Source organism: Engystomops pustulosus, chromosome 5, assembly GCF_040894005.1.
Source record: "Engystomops pustulosus chromosome 5, aEngPut4.maternal, whole genome shotgun sequence".
Lineage (NCBI taxonomy): Eukaryota > Metazoa > Chordata > Amphibia > Anura > Leptodactylidae > Engystomops > Engystomops pustulosus.
The window spans coordinates 174,990,822-175,013,067 of record NC_092415.1 but is presented as its reverse complement, the minus strand read 5'-3'; the positions used below and the strand labels follow the sequence as shown (position 1 = coordinate 175,013,067).

At 39.8% G+C, this 22,246-nt stretch overlaps 1 protein-coding gene across 12 annotated transcripts in view; it reads right to left on the bottom strand.

Moving 5' to 3' along the window:
- The window catches only part of LOC140133559 (sodium channel protein type 5 subunit alpha-like), a 286,670-nt gene that overhangs the window by 142,756 nt on the left and 121,668 nt on the right, over window positions 1-22,246 (bottom strand). For all 12 annotated transcript variants that reach the window (XM_072153872.1, XM_072153881.1, XM_072153869.1 and 9 more), the window contains exons 7-8: window positions 19,076-19,315; window positions 10-73 (exon numbers count right to left, since the gene is read on the bottom strand). In XM_072153872.1, coding sequence (XP_072009973.1) covers window positions 10-73; window positions 19,076-19,315 — 304 coding nt within the window. The remainder of the gene's footprint in view (window positions 1-9; window positions 74-19,075; window positions 19,316-22,246) is intronic.

Sequence of the window (22,246 nt, the reverse complement as noted above, 5' to 3'; positions counted from 1 at the left end):
GTCACTTACCCAGCATCACTGCTATTTCCACATAGTAAAGGATCTTTTGTCCCATTCTTTATATAGATATTTCCTTAAAAATACAAAAGAAAATTAATTTTAGATATGATAAATGACAAAAAAAAAATTTCACAAAAATCTGTATAATTTAATTAAAAAAACATAATAATATAATAGCATAAAAATAGTAATACATATTAGTTGAAATAAACTACAAAAAATTAAGAAACATAGAGTAGCTTCCAATAGAAAAGTGTTAAATGTCGTCTTACATAAAGACTCACTACTAACAGCCCATCACTGTAATGATATAACTACAGGGTAAGTCAAGAGGCCCAGGACCCCCTTTTATATCAGATTACATATCTGGATACCCCAAAAGCTGGGTGAGTGGGCCCATCTTTAAAGGGGTTGTCCACTTTCAGCAAATTATTGATATTGTTTGTATTAAGTTATACAATTTTCCAATATAGCTTCTTTATCAATTCCTTATGTTTTTCTACATCTCTGCTTGCTGTCATTTTATAGAAAGCTTCTATGTTGAATAGAAATCTATCCCTGGTCAGGTGATTTCACACAAGTGCACGAGCCGTTATAACACACAGCCCTGACTACTCTCTCTGATATAACAAGCCGTGCACCTGTGTGATATCACATGACCAGTTTCTATCCACAGAAAGTAAACATTCTGTAGAATGACAGCAAGCAGAGATCTAGAAAACCATGAAAAACGCCTGAACTACAGATACAGATGTACATGTATATGTAGTACTGTTTATTGGAAGTCTGTATTCAAGCTGCTGTGATCTGTATTCTGCAGAAAATGTTATGTTCCCCTATTAATATGTAGCTTTTATGATATCGGTGGAACATCAGGTTGATGACAAATCACCATAATACCATACAGTGGAGTAACCCTGGTATGGGCAGTCCCCGGGTTACATATTGTAGGTTTGTTGAATTTGTATGCAAGTAGGAACTCTATATTATATAATTGTAACCCCAGCCAAAATTTTTTTGCTCTCTGTGACAATTGGATTTTAAAACTTTTGGATTGTCATAAGAACCAGTAGTAATAATAAATCTTAATTACAGACACCTGTGATAACTGTTACAGCTGATCATTGTAGCCTGGGGCTAAAGTACAGTAAATTACCAACATCTGGAGGTCCGTTTTTAACTAGGGGTCGTCTGTAAGTCAGGTGTTCTTAAGTAGGGGACCGCCTGTATAATGGTTGTATATGTACAACAGATATGGATATCAACACTGTGTGTGACACTTGTTCTCTACACACAAAGGAAACACACTCTCGCACTCTCTCGCACCTTCCAGAAAAGCTCATTTTCGTCCAGCTGGAAGTTCTATGAAACCTGAGATTCTAATGACCAAGCCACCCGAGTGTTTGACTTGTGATAATATGGGAGCAATGCTCTCGGGAGACTCTAATACTTTAATCCTTCCCTACACAACAAGGCAGGCGAGAATACAGCGGATCCGCTGTACAACCCTCCCACCACTTGCCTGGTTACCATCCATAGGTAATCTCCCGTCACCCAGACTCCAGGCCTGATGCGCCTTTCCCAAGCGTGACTGTCATATTTGCTTAGCAATGTCAATATGTGTGCGTGATAGGTGATACTCTACAGATACATGTTAGAGATACAAATGAGCACTTACTCAAAAAGAACTCAGCCATTCAAATCATTATTAACCTCCACAAGACGTATTCACTCAGATTAAAGCTGCACTTAAATATCCGGGGGCCTTTTATACGTGAAAGACTCAGAGTTTACAAGGGATCATGTTATGTTGTAAAAAGAAGATATGAGAGCTCACAATTGATATTTCCCCTCAATTATAATTCTATAGGGAGTCATTCAGACTTCCTGGATAATGCATTATTTTTGGTCTTAATACAGTTAGTAAGGAATAGGTTCTTTAGGTTTGTTCTTAAGTTGAATTTGTATGTAAGTTGGAACAGGTATATTGTATGACTGTAACTCAAGGCAAAATTATTTTTGGCTTAGTGATAAATGAATTTTCAAAAAAATTGTGCTGTCATGGGAACAAGAATTGTCAAAAAATCTTCATTACAGACACCTTACAGCTGATCATTGCAGTCTGTGACCAAAGTAACATCCAGAGAGCTTCACCAGAGGTCACAGAGGGCAGCGAGGTCCATCTTTAACTAGGGGGCGTCTGTAAGTCAGGAAACCCCTGTATAGATGAAGCATGTTTTGGCTATGACTTGACAACCAGGCAATGCCATATTCTGAATCATGACATGTCCTGGTGGCACAGATAAGCCCTTCAAGACCATCACCATCTAAAAATACAGAAAATTGTACAAAAGATGCATAAATAAACTTAAAATAAAGGATACTTTTAGGGATAAGGGAGGGGCCACCCTTTATCAAACCTTATGAAATAGACCCTGGTAGATTCAAAATTGGGTTGCGTACTAAAAGATCTCTGGGGACTATTATTGGGTTAGTGCCTGGGCCCAACAGAGGACCTTTTAAGCTCTGCTAGGCTTGTTTGACCAAGTGCATAGGCCTCTGTGTGCAAAGCTCTACAAGGAAACATAAGGAAAAGTCCCAAATAAGGAACAGGCAAAATCTACATTCACTACCACTACATCAAGGTCGTCCCTAAAAGTACTATATTCATCTAGAAGAGATTAAAGCCACCCATCACTATGGCAAAAAGTAGTCCTTTATCTTGTATATTATATGTCCTCATAGATTGGCTGTGAATTCTTACTACAAGCAGTACCCGACTTAAGAAAAATTGACTGATCGATGACCCCTGGTTACAAATTTACAGAACTCCCCCAGGCTGCAACGCAGGAGTTATGAAGGGTGTTGTTGTTTCCAGAAGAGCCCAAAATTAAAAAAATTTTATTGTCTCAAAGATTAAAAAAATCCATTGTCTGGAGTTACACAAAATACAGGCGGTCCCCTACTTAAGGACACCCGACTTACAGACAACCCATAGTTACAGACGGACCCCTCTGCCCACTGTGACCTCTGGTGAAGCTCTCTGGATGCTTTAAAATAGTCCCAGATTGCAATAATCAGCTTAAAATTGTCTGCAATGAAGCTTTATTGATAATTCTTGGTCCTATTACAGCAAAAAAATTTGAAACTCCAATTGTCACTGGGGCAAAAAAAAAAAAATTGTTGGGAACTACAATGATAAAATATACAGTTCCGACTTACATACAAATTCAACTTAAGAACAAACCTACAGTCCCTATCTTGTATGTAACCCGGGGACTGCCTGTATACCAGTTCTGACTGACATACAAATTCTGAGGCTGCGCTCAGACCAGCTTCTCCTCCTATCTGTCCCCTGCCCCAGCGCTGTATCAGGCAGTGTGATATGGTGACGGGTGGGCATGGCCGGCCGAAAGCTGGTCTGACAAACAGGGCCACGGCACGGAGAGACCGCAGCACAGGACACCAGAAGGGACCTAGGTGATTTTTTTAAATCCCCCCCCCACCGGTCACATTGCTCAGTATTTTATATCTCTCAGACAACCCCCTTCAAGCCTGCCTAATGGACTCCTACAACACAGAAAAGTTGATTTGATAGCATAATATTTTCAAGGTCAGATATAGATATAGAACCATCATGTCGCCTTGGAAGATGAGAAGTTGAAATCCTCACTAGAATTAGTAGACAATACTGTAATTTTGCCACTTTCATGCAAAAAGAAAACAAAAATAGAGATATCTTTTTATGGCTCGACTGATAATTTAAAGGGGTATTCGCATTTTAGCTAATTAATGTTATAGTTTGTATCGATAAAAATTATATACCGTATATACTCGAGTATAAGCCGTCCCAAGTATAAGCCGTCTTTTTTTAATCCCAGTGGATAGAAATCTGTCCGTGGTCACACAGGTGCACAGCTCATTAGCATTATAGAGAGTAATCAGAGCTGTGTGATATAACGAGCCGTGCACCTGTGTCACCATGGTCAGATTTCTGTCCACTGAAAATAAACATAGAAGCTTTCTATAGAATGACAGCAAGCAGAGATCTAGAAATCCTTTAAGAATTGATGCAGAAAGTATATTGGAAAACAGTATAACTTTTCATTATACAATCAAAAACATGTATTTGCTTTAATGAGAATACCCCTTTAACATCCCAAACGGACATCTGTCATTGGTTATCAATATACTGTAAAATGATAGCAGCCAGCAGAAGTCTTATGTAGGCTTTGTGATTGTGTGATGTGGCTTGGAAACACATGTTCCCAATGAGACTTTTTTATTGTGGATTTTGAGTTTCCTTCATAAAATCTATTAAAAAAGATAAAAACATCCAATAGTTTACAATGGTACTCAGTGACAGACACTAAGTTGAAGTAGCCTGTTAATGTTCCCCGCCGTACTCCTGCACTCTCGTCTGTTTTGCATCTCCTTAAAAATAATAATAATTCCTTTATTTATACATGTCACGGGTGCTCCTGCGATCCATGTTGCAGATCGCAGGTACACCCGTGCTCCGCTGCCTGACGATCCCCGTCCCCCTGCCCTCACTTACCTCTCCTGGCTCCTGTCTGTGCTCCGGTTCCCAGCGTGTAGGCCGCGCGCTCCCGCCACTAGGGGCGCACGAGCGGACTTCTCAAGCCTTATAAGGCCAGCATCATCCCGATTGGCTTCTGCTCATCCGGCTCACCCTTATAATCCGGCACCTCCCTTCAATCCCTGCCGGATATTCTCCTAGGATCCCCTATGGTTTCCATGCCAGGCTTCCCTAAGCCGTTCCTGTGGAAGAGAAAGCCATTAGTGTTTCCAGACGCTTTCCTGTGTTCCTGTGTGTCTCAAGCATTCCCATACGCTCCTGGTGTTCCTGTCTCCAGCGTTACCAGTGTTCCTCCGTGTTCCTGTCTCCAGCGTTACCAGGGTACCTCCGTGCTCCTGCCATCCTGTCTCAAGTCTTCAGTCTGCCTCCGTGCTTCCTGCTGTGCCTCCCAGGGTTCCAGTCCAGCTGTGTCTGCAGTCCGTGCCAGCGTTACCAGTGTTCCTCTGTGTTGCTGCTGTCATCCCAGGCTTGGACTGTTTCCTGTACATCCCTTTACCTTGGCTGCCTTATACCATCTCCCGCGGTGGTCCAGAGGGTCCACTGGTCCACAGACTCCTCCCTCTGGACTCTTCCCATAGAGACTTTTAGTTCTGTTGCCTGTGTGACCCGTTACAATATAGCGCACACAGATTACACAGCACTGCACAGAGTTTACCAAACTGGTCCCTGTCCCCAATAGGGCTCACAATCTAAGCAACCTACCAGTATGTTTTGGAGTGTGGGAGGAAACCGGAGGACTCGAAGGAAACCCACGCAAACACGGAGAGAACATACAAACTCTTTGCAGATGTTGACCCTGGAACTTTAACCCAGGTCCCCAGCGCTGCAAGGCTGTAATGCTAACCACTAAGCCACCATGCTAATAATTTTTTATGTGGTTTCCATATCAGTTTCTTCCTTCTTCCAAAAACCGCATGACCACCCCCTAATTCCTTACCAAACCTTAAATCCTGTATCCAAAATGATGCAAGTCAATTCCCTATCTGTAAAGCTGTATCATATGTAAAATGCATGTGCAAAATATATTTGTTTTAAACTGTAGTTTTTTTTTTCTGAGATGCTACATTCTGTAGAATAGGACTTCTCTCCAGAAACAAATGGGTTACCATATTGTTTTGGTGCTGTAGGGTGTTACTATGTTGACAGGATCACCAGCTATCAGTGTTACACAGCCCAGAACTTTATCATCACAGCATAGGAATTTTCTGACAAAGGCAGGTCAGCAGTCAGTGAGGAAAGATAATGGAGGCAAAGACTATTTCGGCCGCGCTCCTCTCTCTATTTAGGCACAGAGCACCGTGTCCAGAATCTGGTTTTCTTCTAGCCTACTAATCAACTATAGTGCTCCAGTATCTGAGGCGAGCGTCACACGTGGGTGAAGTCCATGAATAGATGTCAAATGTCAAGTAGAGTACGCACTCTCTACATAATGTACCAAAGCAGGATGTGCTGGAATCACTGCTATTCCAGGGATCACAAGATGAAAGGGATCACATATTTAATTCATGTTTTCACTGGACTCAAAATGTTGTAATTATCATCAAACTAATTAATTGGAATATTCTGCACATATGGCCGCAGATCTCTTAGTGTAAATATCCTGTGCTCTGTTCGCAGCTATCTTAAAAATTTTCAATGTATGTTATACAAAACCTTCCTTTACTTGGGCAAAGGTTCAGTTCACATAGAAATAGATGATTGTTGGCGATTGATACAGGTGCGACCCGGACATATTGGAACAGCCAAACCGAAAAATTAATGCCCCTAGCTGCAAGCCATGGATGTGATTGCTCAAGGGGACACCCCTGGCCAATCAAAGCCATGACTAGGGGTGTTAATATCCTGGATTGGTTGTTTACCAGCCAATCCAGCAAAATATCCGGATTGCAGGGGGGGCACCCAAACCCGATTAGAAAGTTCAGGTCCACTCATTTCTATTGGTGATCCATTTGACGAACAATATTTGACCTCAGTTTACCCGATCAGATACAAAACTGCAAAAGAGACATGTAGATGACTATGGACACAGTCTTGACATCCATCAAAGGTGTGAGGACCCACTTCATTAGCACATACTTGACTTGTAGCGAAACCTGGCTTTGGCATCTAGTGGATTCCTTGATATTCACTCTTAATCCCCTGTAGAGTGTGGACTCCTTGAGAGGGAATCTTTGGTCACAGCGAGATGAATAACTACTGGGCTGCAATACAAAATCTTTTCTAGTACTGGTCTACTCAAATTGTGAAAATACACCTTATGAGGATCCTAAGGCTCCTGAGCCGTGATTTCCTTATGTCTGGGACACTTCAGAGGTCATATAGGGGCACATTTACTTACCAGTCCTGTTGACGCCGCCGATCCGGAATGTCTGACTAGGATTAGGAGCTGCAGCGATTCGCTAAGATCGTGCGTACAATTTCCTGCATGTGTCGCTTCCCCCGCTGAAGTCCGCCGGAGTTTACCCTCTTCTTCCCAGTCTATGTGAGTGCTGATCTTGCGACACAATTTGTTTTTGAAATTCTGCGGTTTGTCCGAATCAGTCGGGTTGTACGACGGCCACGCCCCCTGATTTGTGTTGCAGCAAGCCGGCGCCGATGCACCACAATCCGATCGCGTGTGCCAAAAACCTGGGGCAATTCAGGGCAAATCTAAAAAAAAAATTGCGAAACCCGACGAAAATGCGGCATTCAGACCCTTAGTAAATGTGCCCCATAGAGTTTGGGGACAGGCAGGAGACAGGTAAATGTAGACAGGGCTAGTTGGATTGGTAACAGAAACAGCCAAAAAGAACACTGGGGAACCCAAATTAAGGGGTGGACACTGAGTCAGTAGTACATAAGCCAAGGAGAAAAGGATTGACATGTGCTAAGACTAGATACAATAGATACAATGGGATGCGGGAGCAGGACTCCAACTAAGGCGATATACCAAGATAATGGTAAGATAAAGCATTAAAGGTTAAAAGGTGGGACTATTTTAACTATTTGCTATTATTATTATTCCACATGTTCTGCATGATATTTCTGCTCAACATATAAAAAATTAATTCAGCTTCTATCCAATGCTGATCACAACTCATAGGTATGAATGAGCCATACTGTCCTACTACTCACATCTATACCTACCCACAACCACATTTACATTGAAAATCTTTTCTATATGTAATTAGAAAAAAATGTAGACCATCAAGAACAAATAAATCTAAAACTTAAAATGTGTAAAATATACAATGGGGCTAATTTACTAAGGGTCCGAATCGCACGATTCTGTTGGGTATGCAACGGAAATCGGGGAGTGTGGCGTTGGAAAACCCGACGGATTTGGAAAACTGCGGTATTTAAAAAAAAAAGGTCGCTTGAGACACACTTACCTGCACCAAGAAATAGAAGGTGAACTCTGGTGAACTCCAGCGGACCTCGGCGCAGCAGCGACACCTGGTGGATATCGGCGCACAGACCTTAATGAATCCCGGCCGGACCCGAATCAGCGTCGGAGAACCCACCGCTGGATCGCGACTGGACCGGGTAAGTAAATGTGCCCCAATATATGGGGTTGAAAAGCATAAAATACTATACTATAAAAAATAACAATGTCTACTGGTACAAAGGAATATAAAGACTGAGAAAGTATTGAAGTTGAAGCTGAATAAAATAAAATTTGGATAGAATTTAGCTTCACCAATTTTCAATGTCTGTGATACAAGTAAGAGGTTTCAATCCTATAAATCCACATTTACTTATTAGGTGGCAGACAAAGTGTCCCTGTCACAACTCAACAGGCTTCGTTTTCCAAGAAATGAATAGACTGGGGCGAGTGGTCTTCAGAGACCATTCAATGAACTGTTCTACCTTATCCTGGATGGCAGATGGGAACATGTTCAACTATAAAAGAAACAGCCAGTGCTGACAATTTATAGTGTTGTGTAGGGAACGATTAGGGATAAGCCTTATCTTTATTCTGCAATTCCCACTGAAGCCAGGTTTTAAGACTGGATACAAAGTGGGTATTTTATGCGGTTGGCATTGACCTTTGTCTGTTGCGGGGATTTATACAGAATGGCTTTTTTTGCTAAGCTTTTGTCTATTGATTTGTATATAATTCTAAGTTTTAAGCACAAAAGACGGGACAGATAAGGAAATGGTCTAATTGTTATATCAATACCGAGCACCATTTCCTGTTACAAGCAAGTAATGGAAAATCATCTAAAGAACAAGGTACAGGGATGGCCCAAAACACTGGATATAAGATGAAGATCAGGATAGATAAATAAGGAGCAAATAGTAAATAAAAAGAATAAACCAAAGTATCCAAACACAAGAGCAAATTCAAACAAACCCTTGGGTATGACTTAGTTTATGTGTTCAGGCTTGCCCAAAAAATAAAGATGGGACTCATTAGGCACATCAGATCAAATGATTATAGGAGCCCACCCTTGATCAACCTCCAGGAAATAGACCTTGAAGTGGATTGTCTTCTGTGGGTCCATTACTGTGTTAAAGCCTGAGCGTACCTAAGGATCCCCTGGTGGGAAAAAACCCATGGTTTTTCGAACCCCTGGTGGGCAAGTCTAAACCTAAGCATACCTAAGACTTTAGTGGTTTTAGTGGAAATAAACTAGCGTTAGAATATATGGCTTAGGCCTTATGCACACAATCGGTATGAGGGCCGTGATATGGCCACAAAATCAGAGGCCAGATCAGCGCCCCCGTAGAGAACTATGGCATCCAGCCATGACTGCTGTGCAAAATATACAGCGGCATGGCTTTCTATATAGTGGGAAAGGGTGGTGAATTTTCACTCCTCTGCTCTCCTGCATCTATGTTATAGCCTGTTTGTGTGCTTTAAGCCTTAGAGCGGGCTATTCCCAAATTTATATTTTAACAAGTGTATATAAATATAAGTTTTTCAGCACAATTTTTGTGCTGAAAAAGCCCCACTCAGCTTATACTCAAGTATATAAAAAATAAACACACTACTCACCCTTCGGCACAGACCCCCAATATCCTCTTCTCCCTGCAGCACCTCTTTGGTTTCCCAGCTGCGCCAGCAGATGCATGTCTAGGTGATCTGCTGGCGCAGAAACTATGAAGTGGCATTGTCGGCGCCAGCTGACATCACAGTCTTTGTTCCGGCAGATCGCATAGACATGCATCTGCCGGCACAGCCAGGAACCCAAACACTTGATGCGGGCAGAAGAGGACACCGGGGGTAAGCGCAGGAGGGTGAATACTAAGTTTATTTTTTTTAAGGGGGCACTCTGCTGGACATTTTATTAATGGGGGCACTCTGCTGGACATTTTATTAATGAGGCCATTCTGTTGGATATTTTATTAATGGGGACTACTGGACATTTTATTGATAATGGGAGACTGGACATTTTATTAGAGAGTAGCGGCTGCATTTCCCACCATATACTCAAGTCAATATGTTTACCCATTTTTTGTGGTAAAATTAGTTACCTCAGCTATATGTATATGCAGTAAGTCATTTAGGAAAAGCATTAAGGATCTTTTTAGAGTTTCTTTTTGTTTGCTAGGGCTATGTGACTTTTCAAAAATGTTCTTCATCCAACATCCACTTCTTAAAAATTGGGCAAGTAAACAAATCTTATAAACATAACATAAATATTGTCTTAAGCTACATTTGTAGGGGTACACTTCCATTAGAAGCTCATGATGCCCTTAATTTTAGGGAATTTATTTGCCCGCTGAAAAACAATTGATCGAGGATATTTTAGAAATTCTGATTTCAATGATAGCCTTAAAGCATAAAGAGGCTCATTTACTAAGGGTCCGAATGCCGCACTTTCGCCGGGTTTCCCAAATATTTCCATTTCGCGCCAAATTGCCCCGGGATTTTGGCGCACGTGATCAGATTTTGGCGCATCGGCGCCTGCTTGCATGCAACAGAAATGGGGGGGGGGGGCGGCCAACGGACAACCCAATGGATTCGGACAAACCGCAGAATTTAGAAAAGGAAATGTGTCACAAGATCAAGCACTCACATGCAACGGGAAGAAGCAGGTGAACTCCGGTGGACCTCGCCGCAGCAGCGACACATGCAGGAACTCGGACGCACGATCTTAGTGAATCGCGACGGACCTGAATCCTTGTCGGACAACGCACTGGGGGATCGCGATGGGACCGGGTAAGCAAATCTGCCCCAAAGTTTTGAGTTGAATTTTAAATTTCCAAAGATAATCCACCGGGACAAGTTATTTAGCAAAAAGTTATCAGGCCACATGACCATGTCATGCTCCAATATGGACAACACAACACAAGGACATTATTGTTTGAAATTAGTCAAAGTTTTCAAGTTTTGAGGGAGGCAGAATTTTAGGGGGAAAAACTTCACATAATTTGACATGGTTAACGTAATGCTTGACTTTATCTTCATAAAGAGAAATAAAGAAATTGCTAAATTCAGCGTTCTAAGAGAAGATGTTTCAGAATTGGTATTTGATTGAGAATAGAAGGTACTTTAAAAAAGGAGTTTTCCAGGTTCGGGATATTCATTTCTATGCACAGAATGAAGCTTTATGGTTGTCTCCATTGTCTGTTGTTACAGAAACCACTTTAAAAAAAGATAAAGTAACTATATAAAATTCAAGCCAACTTCTAGCTTCACATCATCGTTGTAGAGACGCAACAAAAAGTGTGAATTAAATATTCTGTTTTTGATCAAAGTGAATGTCGTAGTCACATTAACTCTTTTAAAATAAATAAGAAACTAGTGTTCTGCTCAAACTGGAGGCCCTTGGAGGAAGTAGCAATGTGGTTCCCCTAATGAATTCCACAGTAGAGTCTCCAATTTTGTCTGTTGAAGATGCAGACAATCTGTCACGCTAGACAGATCAGGCAAACCGCTCAGCTGCTAACAAAAAACAGAGCGCTCTCTTTGGAGACCTACGTGCTGTCACTCCTATCAAAGGGAGTGAAGAAGACAAAACGCCACAATGCGTAATAGGGATTTTAGAAATAATTTATATCAAGCAAACAAAGACTGGGAATGCTACGGAAAGGAGGCCTACTGTGCGTCTTACAAAAACATGATATTTCTTCTGGATACAGTATATATCTCTGGAGATACTACACATAAGGAAACAAGCTTCTTAGTATAGAAAGTATAGAACTCCTGGGGGGTCGTTTATCTTCAGTCTGGGACATTTTTGGGCGGTATATTTGGCATTTGAATTTGATGATTTTTTATCCGTCACACTATTCCTTCCGCCTGTTTGTATTGAAGTTTTTTGGCAACTTTTTACAGAGATTGTGCAACAATTTTTCAACTTTTTCATATGTCCACATATATATTTTAAAGATATATCAGGTGTGACACTACAAAAACAGATTGCGGGAAACTTTGCTGGACAGGTGAAAAAGGTTGCAAATTTTTTGCGCAAATATTCCATTGCACCAATAAAGTCACAAAAATAAAATAAAAAGGTAAAAAGAAGAAATTCCTAAGATAAATGACCGTCACTGGTGTTCTAAAGAGACACAAAGTTTTACTACAATAAATAAAATATACTCTTATTTTTGCAACACACATTGGGGGTAGTTCCTAAGAGTATAAAATCTGCTTAAAATGCTTTGAAGTAATAAACAGGAAATACTGAAATATCTTTTCCAAGATGGGATAACCAAAGTAACAAACACTGTCATACTGAACTAACTAATCACCTATTGTACTGGCTCTGCTCTTATACAGACAACCCCCATGGCAAGTCTGACCTTAGGTTAGAAGCTTCCCTATGCAATATCCTCTTTTAGCACCACCCAACCCATCATGAGAAACAAATCTATTTTGTTAAATTTCATGAGACATAACTAGATTTCTGTTCAAATTTCTTTATGGGGGCTTGTATTTTGTGGACAATTAGTATTTTTATGTGAAACAAATTTTGGGTACCTATAATAAATGACCAGCTTGGGGTGTGTTTACAAAAAAAGTCCACATTGTAACCTCTGATAAAAAAAATAAATTGACATAATTTGCCATAGATGGGGCCATTTGCCATAGATGGTGCAATTATATCACCATGTGACACCTATATCAAAGAAGGTGCCTAGCAGGATTGTATTTAAATTTTAAGAATATAGAAATATTTTAATTAAAGGGGTTGTCCATTTTCAGCAATGTGTAAGGAAAAGTTATCTAATTTGCCAATATACATTCTGTATCAATTCCTCATGGTTTTCTAGATCTCTGCTTGCTGTCCTGCTATAAGAAGCTACTGTGTTTACTTCCAGTGGATAGAAATCTGTCCATAGTCATGTGATGGACATGAAGACGCCGGAGCCGTTATTATCAGAGAGAGTAATAGGAGTTGTGTCATATAAGGGCTCTTGCACATGCATGTCCATCTCATCACATGGACAGATTTCTATTCACTGGAGTAAACATAGAAGCTTCCTATAGAAAGACAGCAAACAGAGATATAGAAAACTGTGAGGAATTGATATAGAAAGTATATTGGAAAATTGTATAACTTTACATTAAACAAACAATATCAAATATTTGCTGAAAGTGAACAACCCCTTTAAATAAAATAGGAGAGAATAAGACCCCCTGTACTTGTGTGTGCTCCTTACTGTTGTCTTATGGATAATCCTGGGTAATATGTCCTATCTTTTTCCGGGGTACGGAGCAGTATGGTGCCACACATGTGCTGCACCGTACCGCTCCCATTGGGCACCGTGCGCCCATTGCCGTCTATGAGGGACGTATATAGGCCGTATATACGTTGCCCGCATATACGCCCCCCATGTGGCAGTGTGAATGTAGCCTAAGGTTTGCTTCCAGGAATACTCCTTTAAGTGATGGCATATTTCTCGGACATGACATATAGTAATTTACTGAACAGTGGAACTTTGGCTTATACGTCCAATCAGGCCAACTTAAGATAAATTGTTGTGTGTTGATGGTCTATTGATTTGACAGTCATTTGTCTCATCTGCTAGAAAATTGATTTGTCATGCATAAAATATATCTGCCAATCACAATGATCCTAGTGCGTAACCAGCTTGTGCTCTGACAGATGCGTAACTTGAAGCTGATGGGCCCAAATGTGAAATCTGTGCCAAGCCCTCCATAATGTATCAATTTTAGTACCAACCTTTGTATAGAGAAGAGATGCCTTATGCGCCCCATGAGGTTCCTGCTTCGAGTTGTATCTGCACCCTCTCAAGTTATGACGCTTATGTTTGGTTAGCTTTAAACTAAAATGGGTAATGCTCGTCAGAACTGGGGTGAAAAGTTCTCTTACTAATGACCAATAATATTAAAGAGGTTGTCCAGCCACTTCAATTCTTCTCCTGCCCACAGGGTAGGGGATAACTTATAGAGAGATGGGAGTTCCTGCAGATCACAAGCACAGGGGTCCATTGAAGCCCAAATGAACAGATTGTCTCCATTCACAGTCAATGGAACTGATGGAAGTAGCTGAGTACTGCACTCATTTTACTAGAACATTTTTTTCATTTTACTAGAACAGTAGGCACATGTGTAACCTGGAGGTACACCAGACACCCGTTGTAGTGGTCATGAGGTTCTCCTCCACTGGGACCCCAATGAACAGCAAGCTATCACCTATCCTAGGAATAGAGAACTCAATGTGGCTCCTTACTGAATTCAAATTTCTCAAACACATGATGTATAACATAACAGTACTACTTTTGATAACCAGAATCGCCCATTTTTTTAAATAATAAAAAAAAATCTTAGGAAAATATAAACATTAAATTAGTGATGATGGTTTGGTTTCACCGATTGTCATGGGTGCAGCTAATACCCACCAGTAACACCTGCTATAGTTGCTGGCAAAAATCAGGGATGAGAACCCTTTAATTGCTGGCAACATTTAAACAGTGGTTGCACTCCGCCATTTTCCTTAGGATCAACACCCATGATTAGGATCATCTTGATTGCCGGTGTTTGCTAGAAGAGGGATCAACCTATGAGCCTTCTTCAAACATCCTAAGCAGTCCATCAACCAACCTTTCCGGGCGAGCCTGAATACCGAACCCGAACTTCTGACTGATATTCCCGATTCGGGTGCCACACAACCCTAATTTTAATTCAATGAAACATGTGAAATCTAATAATTAATTCTCATCAAAAATATATTTACGAAAGTTGGAATCCCCAGTTTGGGAATTGATAATCACAACACGCTCGGGTAGAACACCAAGCCGTACTGATAGGATTACACTTCTCATGTGATGTCTTTGTAAGTAATAGAGATCTCATCTTGATATCCTGGCCTCTATTATTCTCTGCTTGTAAATCAATTTCTGTCGAAACATGCATTGCTGGTTTAAGCAAGATGTGAAGAAGAAGAATAGAGCACAACAGGAAGGAATAGTCGGAAAAACAAAGTGGGAGCAGTAAACACACTTCAGAGCGGCTCAGAGCGAGTGATTAGTCTCCATCTATGTGTATGTGTAAGGCAGAGCGCTGGGTAATGAGCCCTGGTGTATTATTCCTACCACTCGAGGAAGTGCAACCCAATAGCTAATCACTACAATAAGTGCACATAGATGTGTCTCACCTCCCCGGCCTGATAATGTGCAATTACTACATGAAAAACAGGCTGCAATCATTGTAATATACCCAGAGATATCAACGCTGGTGTCCTTTATTATCATATTGTTTGTACATTATATCTAGCACTCTACTAAGGAACAAAAATCAATGACATATTTGATTTATTATGTTTGTGTTGGCTGGCATTTGATATCTGAAAATGTTAAATGCCCCAGTTATTTAAGCGGCTTACAACAAATATAAGACAAGCTTACTAATTGCTAAAAAATACAGTCACTTTTATCTAGTAAAAGGTGATGGGACTAAGACAGATGGGTCCTATCTTTTCAGGGCACCTGCATCATCTGCCATTATCTGTATAGGGGATGGACACCTATTGAAAACTTTAAAGGGCATCTAACACCAGGATGAAGGATTGTAAACCAAGCTCACTGACATACTGGTGTGTGCCCCCTATAGCAGGATCTGCTCTTCTTCTAGCTTCTTTTGCCCTTGTTTTTAAGAAAGAAAAGGATTTAATAATTATGCAAATTAGTCTAAGGGGCTCTAGGCTCTATTAACACCTATGCAGCCAGGAGCCCCTCTGGCTAATTTGCATGATTATAAAAGCCTTTTCTTGTAAAAACCAATATAATACTTGATAATGTTTCCTGTTTGCCCCCTGACGGCATCGCTCCACTCCACTCCCATATGGGAAAATTTATCAGAGTAAGTATAATAAGGTTTATCGTATAATGGTTTTATACTTACCTCATTAAAGTTTTCTATAAGTGACCAACCCCCTTTAAAGGGGTCGGCCCAAGTTTTATTGTACTCAGCTATCTCCGGAACTCTAATAGACAGTGAATGAGAATGTTTGGAAATTTTATTTTATTTTTTCTGTCTATAATCTTATATATGTGGATATTTATTTTAAAGGTTTTATAATGTGATGAGTAATGTGATATACTGTCATTGTGAATATTAAAATAAATTAAAATAATAATAAATGTATTAGATTGTTAATACACATTGGGGCAGATTTACTTCCCCGGTCCGTTCGCGATCCAGCGGTGGATTCGGGTCCGGCCGGGATTCATCAAGGTAGTTCCTCCGCCGTCCACCAGGTGGCGCTGCTGCGCTGAAAAGCATCTGAATGCGCTGGAGTTCACCGGGCTGGACCAAGTGAAGGTAAGCACGTCCCAAGCGACACATTTCTTTTTTTAAATGCGGCGAATCCGTCGGGTTTTCGCTCGGCCACGCCCCCCAATTACCGTCGCGTGCATGCCGGCGCCGATGCGACACAATCAGATCACGTGCGCCAAAATCCCGGGGCAGTACAGGGGAAATCGGCGCAAGTAAATGACCCCCATTGTCTGGGATTGCTGGCCCAGATGGTGTTAAAAAAGGAAATAACATATACTTACCATAGGCCGCGTCTCTAGTCAAGTGCAACACCTTGCATAACCTCCTACTACTGTTGGTAAACAGAGGCTCAGCGGTGACATTGTGTGGACAGACTCCTACTATAGGCTCTTGTTTTGACCTAATAAGGTTTAGTGGTTGCAATCTTGACATGAGGACACCGATGAGCCTCTATTTACAGAACTAACGTCTAGTTGGTACAGCTACTTTGGATGTCTGTGTAGAAAGTAGTGTAATGAGTAAGTTTCAATTTTGAGGAAACCTGCTTAAACTACAGTAGATGTTCTGAGGTCATCACAGATACTCTTTAACACTATACATTAGACTGCCTTAAATTGCTCCACAGACTTGTTTCAGATTGTCTCATGATAACCAAACATATCATTCTACATCAGTATCCAAACAATGGAAGATAAAAATTACAGAAACAGGACAACATCAGGCCTAGTTATATACCAGATAATAGATTCTACTACCGGTTGTGTTAAACAAAATCTACCATTAAAATCCATCATAATAAATTGGGGACACTTACTCATAGATCCAGGCACCGTGATTGTGGTAATCTTCTTAAATGTTTTATACATGGCCTCCTTCCTTCTAATTAAACGTTAAAAATCAAGATAATGATCCAGATGGACTCTGATCGGTGTTGATGTCTTTTCAACGGTTGTTACAATGAGCAGAACATGTCTCCACCTCTCCCTACTCTCTCCCTCCTCCCTCTGCCTGTGTAATCAGGGGCAGGGGAGACCTTCTCATTGTAACAACTAGTGAAAATATATCACTGAGGGGCTCTGTGAACACCTCCAAAGCCCCACAGACTCATTAGCATCATTTAAAAGTTTATTTTTTAAGTAAGTAACAAATATAAGAAGATTACCACAGACATGGTGCATGGATATGAGTAAGTGCCCCTAGTTTATCCATGATGAATTTAGATTTTAATGATAAGAATCAGGAAAATAAGGTATAATTCCAGACTATGGTTTAGAAATAACTGTGGCTGGTGAAATGTTCAGGTACAGAAATACCTTCTGTGAAATCATTAAAAAATGAAGAGCAAGGTCTCCTTCAGACCTCTCATAATAGGTGTTGCTGAAGCTGTCTGTTCCTGGAGATCTGTCCTCTCATATCATCAATAAGGCTTGCTCAACCTGGAGAATTGTTTTTGTGCTATCACTGTAATATAATGATCTCTCATAAAGTTTCTACAAAGTAGAATTTTACAGAAAGTAGGATTAATTCTGATTCATTTTGATTTAATTTGTATATTATTATTGGTCAATCCTTATAATTTCCTGTTATCGCCAACCAATAACATTTGGTCCATTTTAGCAAAAATGAAAGTTGAAAATAAAAACAAATATTGGCTGAACCTGGCAATATCAATGGCCCAAGGACCAATATGGGGGGCCTCAACCCTCTAGGTTGTGGGGGGGACAGGATTTGCAGATGGATTACAATGGCTGTTTAAAGGGTTTTCCCACCAAGACATTTTTGCCAAACATAGTTGTTAATTTTCAGTGCGCTGAGGGTCTGACCTCAAGGCCTCTAGCAACTGTGAGAGCCCTTAGTAAATGTGCCCCATTGTGCAATTTACACATCATCATATCACCAGATAAAGAGTGACTACCCTCATCTGTAGTGAAACCTACAGATAACAACACCTACCACAACACCTACCGCTACACAACAACAGTTATAATTTACCCAGCACTTACAAGATTAATTAAATTAACAATCATTAAATATTTTAACACTAAACAGTGTGAAAACAATATACAAAAATAAAACAAAATTCCTGGTCAATAAATAACAGGATATGGTTTGATTTGGAATATGAAATTCTTCCTGTTTTCAGTCACCACTAGAGGGGGTTATTATTGATACTTTGAGCTTTGTTTAAAAACATATTGGGGCTCATTTACTAACGGTCCGCGGACCGCACTATCGTCAGAATATCTTCCAATGTGCGCCACATTCAGAATGTATTTTTGGCGCACTCTATAGGATTTTGGCACAGCGGCGCCGGCTTTCATAAAACAGAAATTGGGGGACGTGCCCGTTGGACAACCCGACTGATTCGGACTAAGCGCGGGATTTAAAATTCAAATTGTGTCGCAAGACAATGCACTCACATACACCGGGGGGAAGATGGTGAACTCTGTCGGACCTGAGCGGGGAAGCGACACATGCAGGATATCGGGCGCACGATCTTAGTGAATCGCGGCAGACTTCATCCTTGTCGGTCAACGCACCTTAGGGATTGCGCAGGGACCGGGTAAGTATATGTGCCCCATTGTATTAAGCTCCTTAATTCCTCCTAATTTGAATGTTTTTGAAGAATGTTATGTTTTAGCTCATAACTTCTTATACAGTGTTCAGATTAAAAAAGGAACTTTCACTTTTAGTATTTCAATGAATACTGAAATATTTCAATGTAACATTGAATAGAACCAATATTAAATTAGCATCACATGACATTAATTATGAAAAAATCCCAATAAATGTAAACTTACTTTCATCGCTAATGAATTCCTCATAGGTTGTCCAGGTAGTGTTATCCATGCCCCAGTAAAAGCTTCCAGAGAGGCTCTGATTATATTCAGTGAAATTCCTAACACACTTTTGTTTCAAGTGGCCCATAAAAAGCTGTAGCCCTATCAGGGCAAAGACGCTCAAACAGAAAACTGTTAAAATCATAACATCTGCAAGCTTCCTTACTGACTGGATAAGGGCTCCAACAATGGTTTTCAGTCCTGGTGGGAATAAACATACATTCAGATGTTTCAAATATAGTAGTAGTCAAAAAAGTGTCTAAAACAAAATGGGGTACAATATTCCCTATAACACGTGTCCATGTTACAAATATATATATATATATATATATATATATATATATACAGGCAGTCCCCGGGTTACATACAAGATAGGGTCTGTAGGTTTGTTCTTAAGTTGAATTTGTATTCCCAGACAGAACATTTTTGTTCTCTGTGACAATTGGATTTTAAAAATGTTGGGTTGTCATAAGAATCAATATTAACAATAAAGCTTCATTACAGACACATTTGATAACTGTTACAGCTGTTTATTGTAGCCTAGGATTAAAGTACAGAAAGTTACCAATATCCAGAGGTCCGTTTGTACCTAGGGGTCGTATGTAAGTCGAGTGTTCTTAAGTAGGGGACCGCCTGTATATATATATATATATTTGTAAGTATAACTTTTTTTTCTTTAAAAAGGGAAGCTGTATTCTATGGTGGAAACACCACTTGCTTCATGGAAGCATCTAAACTACATGGTCAAAGGTATGTGTTCACTCAAGCACCTACATTTTATAAACAATGGGATTCATGTTGTTGAGGTCAACTTTTTCATCTACTCTCAGTGTATTTCCTAAGTTTTTTGATAATAGCAAACTCCTTAGATCATCTTCTTTCAACAGATTTAAGGGGTCTACATAGTGATTCTTGTTAGATCCTTATTTGCAATCCTATATTACCCATAATAGTGATAGTGGTGTTATCTGAAAAATTTATGGAAATAACTTGAACATAAATGGCACATCAGGTCTGACTAAATCTACTGCCTTTGGCTACCATATAGGCACTTCCGAACCCGATTGCAACTCATGAGTAGACAATATTTATTTACTACAAACATGTCATGAGTTATCATAAGCAAGTTATATGGCCAGATTAACCAAAAGAATGGAACTTAGACTTTAAGGTTCAAGTTCACTTCTCACCTTTGCATCTTTGCACTAGGTATGATAGATATGATGTTTCCATTGTGATCCATTTTGTAGTGGACACTAATGGATTCTTATGGACCTCAGTGATTTATATTGTTTCCCTAATATACCTTTCCATGTTTAAAAGCTTAAAAACCTGAATTAAACATAAAACTTGACAATCCCTTCCATTATTGATTAACTTACCTTTATGTAGTTTAATCTGAAATTCAGTAAAACAATTAACACTCTTTGTGTATGTATGTTTAACTAAAATATGTTCTGTTATTGATTTAATGAAAATCGAAAAGATGCTATAGACCAGAAGGCTTGGTTTGTCATTTTTGGATCTCATCAATATACTGTATCTTAGGGATTTTTGCTCATCTTGTATCAGAATGAACTAACCTGCGACTATTTACTATTTACAACACTGATAATATTATAATATGTTTTTTTCTAGAATTGTTCAATCACTTATTCAGTCAGACAAACATATTTGATGCCATGCTTAGTTGAATAGTAGGAATATGTCAGTAAAGAATTCTCAATGTTTTCCATACACCTGAATTAACACAATCCAAAATGTAAGTAAAATCAGTAAAAAGACACATAAATTAGCATGCAACAGCGAGCAGAGAAAAGACAGAAGCCCAAACCACTCTCTAGCACAAAGCATTGTCATACAAATCATTCTATTGAGTTTTATCTAGATCATCCTTAATCGGCGTTGGCAATGTACATCACTACACAACATCATTTATTGTGAATCTACAGTGAATTTTTAGGTCAGATCGGAATTACTTATATTGTTGTCTGTGATGTACGGAAACATTAGATTTTATGTGTTATTTGGTACAGGAGGAGAAGAAATATTCAAATATTTTAAGCACAAATGAAAATTTAGAAAATGACCTTTATGTATATGATGAGCTGTGTCAATAGAATTATTGGCCCTTATGTTATCTATGTCTAGAGTTGACATTTACTTCCTACATACAGTACTAGAACCAAGCTTCTTGTGCAAGGAGAAGGGTTCCCTCCTGTTGGGTTTTAGTTCTGCTGTTTGGTGACTGTTGAAGGGTCTTCAAATATCCTGGAAGAGTTGATAGTTGGCACACATGTACAAGGATTACAGGGCTAGAGGTCTCACTCTTTATTACCTCTACAGGGCAGAATGTGTGTGGTTTGGGTAACCGTGAGCCCCTAGAAACCCTGGACAGCCTATGATATTAGCTCCATTAAAATATGTGCGGTCTTGTGTAGAAGCATCTAGATTAAACAGATTGTGTAATCTCTTAGATTAACGTATATGTCTGACATACAATTGCCAACCCCTCAGGAAGGATGCCTACCTATAGATGTTATCATGCAAACCTATCACCTTTCCATGCAGGTCAGAAATGTTAAGCACTAAGGCTGAACGGGACTTGTCTTCAGGATGTGAATCAGTCTCACTATAAGAACTACTAATGGTGCAGATCCAGAATGTTTTAATTTAAACTTTAGATCCTCGAAAAATATAACAATACAGTGATTGCTGATTATTAGGTGAATGTGCGCAGTCTGTGTGATGAACCTATAAATACACAGGGAAGGAGTTCTTCTTCTTTTACTTGTGTCAAAACATTCCATCTCCATGAGTTGCAATAGCATCTAAAATCAATTTTGCTGTCAAACTGAGCATAATAGTAAGGAAACTCTGCTGCTTCTCCCAACCTAAACCAGCCCTGATTTGTATTCAATAGAGAGGCAAATTTTTGTGATGCTGTATGAAATTACAGATGGGCTTCCCTGTCTCGCAGTCACTTATTAGCTAGGTACGTCTCATCTCGCTAAAAGACTCAATAAGGAGGATACTAGAATTTGCCTCCATTCTTTTTCTGTTAACCTGTTAACATTTACAGCCTTAAAAAGGTAGATCCACTACAGATTAAAGCTATGGCTAGTATCTAGG